Source organism: Diachasma alloeum, unplaced genomic scaffold, assembly GCF_001412515.2.
Source record: "Diachasma alloeum isolate Michigan unplaced genomic scaffold, Dall2.0 Dall_scaffold_00689, whole genome shotgun sequence".
Classification (NCBI taxonomy): domain Eukaryota; kingdom Metazoa; phylum Arthropoda; class Insecta; order Hymenoptera; family Braconidae; genus Diachasma; species Diachasma alloeum.
In genome coordinates, this window is record NW_021680821.1 from 27,031 (window position 1) to 33,984 (window position 6,954).

At 35.6% G+C, this 6,954-nt stretch overlaps 1 protein-coding gene across 5 annotated transcripts in view; it reads left to right on the forward strand.

The window, feature by feature from the left end:
* The first annotated feature begins 473 nt into the window (after positions 1-473).
* LOC107044209 (porphobilinogen deaminase) overlaps positions 474-6,954 on the forward strand; it is an 18,007-nt gene continuing 11,526 nt past the window's right edge. Inside the window, exons 1-2 of one of the 5 annotated variants that reach the window (XM_015266008.1) lie at positions 474-957; positions 1,325-1,397. In XM_015266008.1, the coding sequence (XP_015121494.1) occupies positions 898-957; positions 1,325-1,397 (133 nt within the window). In that variant the 5' untranslated portion in view covers positions 474-897. Of the gene's footprint in view, positions 958-1,324; positions 1,398-5,552; positions 5,628-6,954 lie in introns of those variants that run through there. The other 4 variants (XM_015266007.1, XM_015266010.1, XM_015266009.2 and 1 more) reach the window with 4 other exon arrangements.

Consider the following 6,954-nt stretch of genomic DNA (forward strand, 5'->3'; position numbering starts at 1 on the left):
AAAAAAAAAGAGGATTATCAAACGATGAATTATATACGACAGAAGAAAATAATATGCAAAATGACCATCCGGAAGTGTATTGCTAATTTATTAGCAAAAATAACCATACTATATGTATTATGGACAAAAAAGCAATTTCCCAAACACCCAGAACATATTTTTGACTGACTGCATGTGTGATAAATATAACAATAAGCAAAAATAACAATACTATATGACGATAAACGTAATTTCCCACTTGCTTCATTCCATTCTTGGCTTTGAAGTTATCCAATTATCAATCATCATTCGAACAATTTTTCATTTCACATAGAGAATCTGATTTATAATTTACGCGGGCTTTCTTGAACAGTGCCGTCGCGGCCGCATGGCTCATTCTCATGAAAGTTCACATGAGAATGCGTCCTTCATGCGCCGCCATGACACTTTTTACATCTTCTCCGCCATGACAGTTTCCAATGCATGCTTTTTTTATAAAGGATGGCTCAGTCACGCTCTCCGTGCCCCCTCGACATGGCGCACACTTCCACAACAGTGATGTAGAGGAATATTTTTTATTTTCTCAATAAATAATTCATTCACAATCTGCTGCAGTGACAGTGACTGTGAACTACCCAGTGTCCTCGTAGTGCAAATAAAATAATTTTTTTTAAATTAAAACCCGAATCGAAATAATTTTTTTCGAGTCACGGATATATCCCCTTGGAATTATTTAACGAATACACTACAATCTGAGAAAATAATCAAGAGTGAAAGTACGACTTTGACCTCATTGGCGGTTGATTATATTCACCCGCGAATTTCATGGAATTTTGTACTTTGAGACAGTCTTGTTTTATTTACTTGAGGTAATTTTTTTCGTCGTCTATTATTTTTGAATAAATTGTTGAAATTACAATGAGTGCAGAGGACAGTCGTACGGCTGAGGTGATTCGGATTGGCTCACGCAAGAGTGAAGTAAGTATTAATTAGAGATAAGGTTTCTGTGATAAACTTTACGATTGTCATCATTACATCTGATATATTAATTAATTCAGTAATTAATTACTGGAAGTAAATTTCTGTTGTACTCAACTTGCTGGAAATGAAAGGCTCTTTGATCAATTCAATTTCAATTTTGAATTATGCAGGATGAGCTATGACTATTTTCTAGAGATTCTCGTTGATTACTTTAATGCTGCATAGTGTTTTGATTGAGGAATTGTTCGAGACCGCTAGAGATGCCGTCAAGTACTGTCTCATGCTTACTCAGCAATTTCAACAGTTTTTTTACATACATTTGCCCTCGTCTCTGCATAATTATTAATTCATTATTGGTTTGCAGTTGGCATTAATACAAACGAGATACGTAATAGCATGTCTCAAGGAAATACATCCGGACAAATCATTCGAAATAGGTAATCAATTTAGACTAAGCATAGCTACACGCACGAAAAAATTTAATAGAAAAACCTAGTGAATTCGCTAGTCAATTCTATTGGATTTCTATTGAACTTTCTGTTTGTTTTTGGCCCATTCTATTGAAATGTTCAATGGAAAATATTCTATAGAAGGAGGCAACAGAATTCGATTTTTCCATACAACTTTTATTCTATTAAGATATTTTGTATCGAATTTCTTTGGTTCAAATTTTTCAAATTTTTTTCATTGTGTATCTCTTTTTTTTCATTACGAAAATCGAACAACAAAATTCCGAAAATTTGAGCAGAGCAAATTCTATAGAAAATATGTCAATAGAATCGGCCAGAAACTAATCGAAAGTGCAATAAAATTTAATAAAACTGCCTGGCAAATTCGCTAGGTTTGTCTACACTGAGCGAAAAAATTATTCCTGCCAAGGATTGATATTCTCGTCAGAAGATAATATTTTTTCAGAACGAATTTTTCCAGGACAGTCATTTTCAGAGAGTCCAAGTCTATCCTCAAAAATTACAGTGATATTGAACAATCTGATTATTATGCTACATATGACCTTGACACAATGTTCTCCGATATCTTCCGGATTTTACAAATTGGCGATTTTCTCAGGTAAAGAAAATTGGAATAATTCCAAATGTTAATAATTATTATTGGAGTTTCTTCGAGGTCATATGCAGAAGAATATTCTTATAGATCACCATAATTCTCACGCTTGGAACTGATTTCGGAGCACCTGGAAATGACTGGCCTGGAGAAATACGTTCGAAAAGAGATATTTTCTTCTACTAAGAGTATGAAAAAGATATCACCAAGAATATTTTCTTGGAAGGAATAAATTTTTTTCTCAGTGTATAAAATTTTTTCATACGTGTTTTCCACTTTCTGACCTGCATACGTTGGTTCTGCCATTTCTGGTGTAAACAACTATTTGAGGAGCAAATGGTTAAACATAATAGTACTCATCACTAAATATTCATTGGGAGCACTTTTTTTAGGGGAAGGGGGGATGTAAAATAACAATTCGTGTTAGAAATGTATTCAGCTACGAATGACAACTACAATTCATGTAGAGGAGGAATGGTGCTTGTCTCTTCAATAATTTAGAGCATATAAACACACGCACGAAAGCAATTAATAGAAAAACCTAACGAATTCGCTAGTTAATTCTATTGGATCTCTATTGAACTTTCTGTTTGTTTTTGGCCGATTCTATTGAAATGTTCAATAGAAAATTTTCTATAGAAAGAGACAATAGAATTTGATTTTTCCATGCAACTTTTATTCTATTGATATGTTTTGTACAGAATTTCTTCGGTTCAAATTTTTCAAGTTTTTTTTCATTATATTTCTCTTTTTTTCACTACAAAAATTCAAGAAAAAAATTTATTACATTTGAGCAGAGGAAATTCTATAGAAAATATTTCAATAGAATCCGCCAAAAACTAATCGCAAGTGCAATAGAAATTTAATAAAACTATCTGGCGAATTCGCTAGGTTTGTCTATGAAATTTTTTTATGTGATGTATTACCTTTGATTTACTTATTGCCACGGAATTTACGTTTTTTCGCCCGCGAAAGATTATTAGGATTTGTTCGGGATCCTTTTCTGTCCATTTCAATTCGAAAGTCGTGCTACAAAAATCAACTAATCCGTTCGAGGGTTTGCAATAACAAATTTTAAGGATACAGGAGTGATAAGACTCGAATATCAACGCTTTTCATGTAGTTTTCATACGATTTTAGCTTTTATTTTTTAATGTTCGTAACACTCCAAAAAATAGAGTTAAGCATCCATTTTAGTTTACTCGCAATAGATCATGAATAAATGAATTTTAAATTTGATAAATTTTACTCTACTCTAGAGATGCGAAAAATTTATGAAATCACAAACGGTTCAATGGGTTCCAAGGCCCAATGAAGACTTAAATTTCACCGACGTATCCCCTTAACCCTAGTTTGGTCACCCTACGCGACCCAGCGACTTTAGTCACGTTCGCGGGGAAGTGCCGCCGTGTTATTTAGGACTGAACATTGCCAAATTCACTGTACACTGCCCGGGTGCGTTTAGCGAATTTCCAGCAACGTCGCGTAACAGGCACTATGATTTAACATGGGAAAAAATAATTCCTCTGTCAGAAATAATTTGTTTTTTTTAGGAATTTTGAGAATTATGTTGTTCTATAACTATTAAAATTTTTTAGACACTGATTGGAAAAGTCAAATTTTTTTCAATTTTACCGATCAGTTAATCCATGGCAATTCAAGAAAAACGAGGCGCTGCGGCACCTCCCTCATATGGTGACCAAGCTAGGGTTAAGGGGGTACCATACTGAAATTCCAAATTCTTGGGTTAGTAAAAATAGCTATCGGACCATACTTGATATCTCATAGGGTACCTAAAAAAGTAAGAAAAATTTTCTACCCAACCCCTTTTGCCCCGTACGTCAAACGAAAACGTATTTTTTCGTTTTTTTTTGGCTTTAAAATACTCTTTGCATCATACTTTTCATCCGATTGTAACTTTTTTCTTTCAAAATGTTCGTTAGATTCCATGAAAAAAAGTTGATATTGTTTTGAATTATCTCAATTAGATCATAGTAAAATAATTTTTTTTCGGTTGAAGCATTTTCAAATCGCTCGATAACTATTTTCATCAACCGAAGACTTTCTTATTTCAGTATCATCTCGTAATCTGATTAAAAAGGCATTTCATAAGTTAATTAACTTTGATGATCATTTTTTCGGTAATCGTTAAAAAGCAATTTTTTAAAAAATGTTTCACGAACTATTTGCTGTTACTTAACAGCTCAGTATGCTATCCCCATCATATTTTGGCCGAATCAAGAAGGTATCGACATACATTCTTTAAGCCATGATTGAATTTCTTTTTAATGATGATTTTTTGAGTGATTGTTGTAAAATAGATTTTTGGAAAAATATTAATATTTCTGAAACCACAATAAATTTAATTTTGATAATTGATGTTGATGATAATACTTAGTGTAGTATGTTGAAAAAAAAATTTCTTCATGTTTCCAATTTCTATATTTTCATTATAATATGGAAATAAAAACAATGAATACACCCATAAGACTACACACATATATATGGTACATACAGCACATAAAAATTACATTTTGGAATTTTTTCAGACCATATTCAGTTATTCTAACGCGAACGATTACAATACATCTATTAAAAAAAAAACGCCCAATACATTATCTTGAAAGCCGACAACGAATAATATTCGTTATCTATTGTAAGGAATTCTGGGAAATTCTTAGACGATCCATAGACCATCGAGAACTTCGGATTAAGCGTGAGTCAAACAAAGACCCAGAGCCTTTTATTTCCATAAATTTTGGACAGGAAAAATTATCGTGTTAGTGACCGTCCGGTGATCGTTTATATTGAGGAAAAATTATTGTTATTCCGGATAGTATTTACGTGCTATGTGTAGGAGTTTTGATAAAGTTAACTATCGGGGACCCAGAAATTTTCGTTGTTTGGGCCAAAATATTATCGAGCTACGTGATTATTGATAGGAATCCCCCTTGCATTTAATCTTCGGGGAAATGTGGAGGCCCAGCTGAAATGCTGGCGCTCAGTGTATGGATTTATCGGGATGAGACAGTTTCGGTTTTGAGTTTCGGTGGAAGGTCACACGGCCAATCGCGACCGTTGCAACCGTGTGAATTGCCAAGGTCGCTATACGTTTGAGGGAATCAAGTTTTGTCTTATGGTGCTTTATATGTTCTGTTGAATTATAGTTTTGATGTGTCTTGCGTCTCTGCCCCGGTAATCTTTGAAAATGCAGCCCCGAAGAGGTAATGATAGTTAGTGGATCTTATGTGGGCTAATTACTGCCCTTTTACTCCGTTTCATTTTTCTTTTGTTGTTTTGGTCTGTTGTCGGTTCAAGCTGAATCGAATTACGCGTTTATGGCTATTAGGTTGACGTATCCCTTTAGCAGCTTCGTCATGCCTAGCGCTGAACATTTGCTACGTCACAGCGGCTGACCCCGCTGCGTGGATATAACGCTCTCGTTCTATCTTTTGGCGTTAGATACTCGCTCTCTTTTCACTTTTGGGGTATAAATTGAGCGATTTTTGCGTATTCGAAGAGTAGTTGAGAGTCGAGTGGTCGAGGGTTGAGTATTCGAGGAGGAGTCGGTGACTAGCCCTCATCGAGTCCTTCATGGCCTTCGGGTAGAGTGCCTTTGGGTGATACCCCTCTGGGGAGAATTTTGCATCTAACCAAAAGTATAGATGAGATTTTGAGTTTCGACTCGCGTTGCCGCATGTTTTCGTAACCATCCGCAGTTGTGCCGCAGAACTCTTTTGAGGATTATTGTGGAATTCGATTGTTCCTTTTTTTTGTGCATAATTATGAGAATTTTGCGTTTGGATTACGTGGGGATACGGGTGGTGTATTCGGCTGTTCGATTCCATACGATCTCGGGTCCGTTTCATTTTTTGTTATTATTCGGGTTTTTCGCGGAACGGTGAGAATGTTGCTGGTTAGCGCGAGTTGATTAGAGTCGTGATTGTCTCTTTGCGTTGGACGTGGACGCGTGTTAGATTTCATAGGATTTGTTTCACATTTAATTTTAGGCCGTGACTATTCGCACCATTGCGTGAGTCACTCCCGTACACTCCATACACTCCACGCATGCGTGAAGTTTGTGTGTTTCACGCAGCCGAATTTTCATACTGCTGTGTATTTCACGCAGTTGAAATTCTATACTACTGTGTGTCTCACGCAGTTGTATTTTTATACTACTGTGTGTTTTACGCAGTTGAAGTTTTATACACCTGTGTGTTTCACACAGGTGTATAACACTTCAACTGCGTGAAACACAGGTGTATAAAACTTCAACTGCGTGAAACACACAGGCGTATCAAAATGCAAGTGCGTGAAACACACAAGCGTATCAAAATGCAAGTGCGTGAAACACACAGGTGTATAACACTTCAACTGCGTGAAACACAGGTGTATAAAACTTCAACTGCGTGAAACACACAGGCGTATCAAAATGCAAGTGCGTGAAACACACAAGCGTATCAAAATGCAAGTGCGTGAAACACACAGGTGTATAAAAATACAACTGCGGAAACACACAGTAGTATAAAACTTCAACTGCGTGAAACATACAGGTGTATAAAAATACAACTGCGTGAAACACACAGGCGTATAAAAATGCAACTGTATAAAAATACAACTGCGTGAAACACACAGGCGTATAAAAATGCAACTGCGTGAATCACACAAGTGTATAAAAATATAACTGCGTGAAACACATAGTAGTATAAAACTTCAACTGCGTGAAACATACAGGTGTATAAAAATACAACTGCGTGAAACACACAGTAGTATAAAACTTCAACTGCGTGAAACACCCAGGTGTATAAAAATACAACTGCGTGAAACACAGAGGCGTATAAAAATGCAACTGTATAAAAATACAACTGCGTGAAACACACAGGCGTATAAAACTTCAACTGCGTGAAACACACAGGTGTATAAAAATACAAC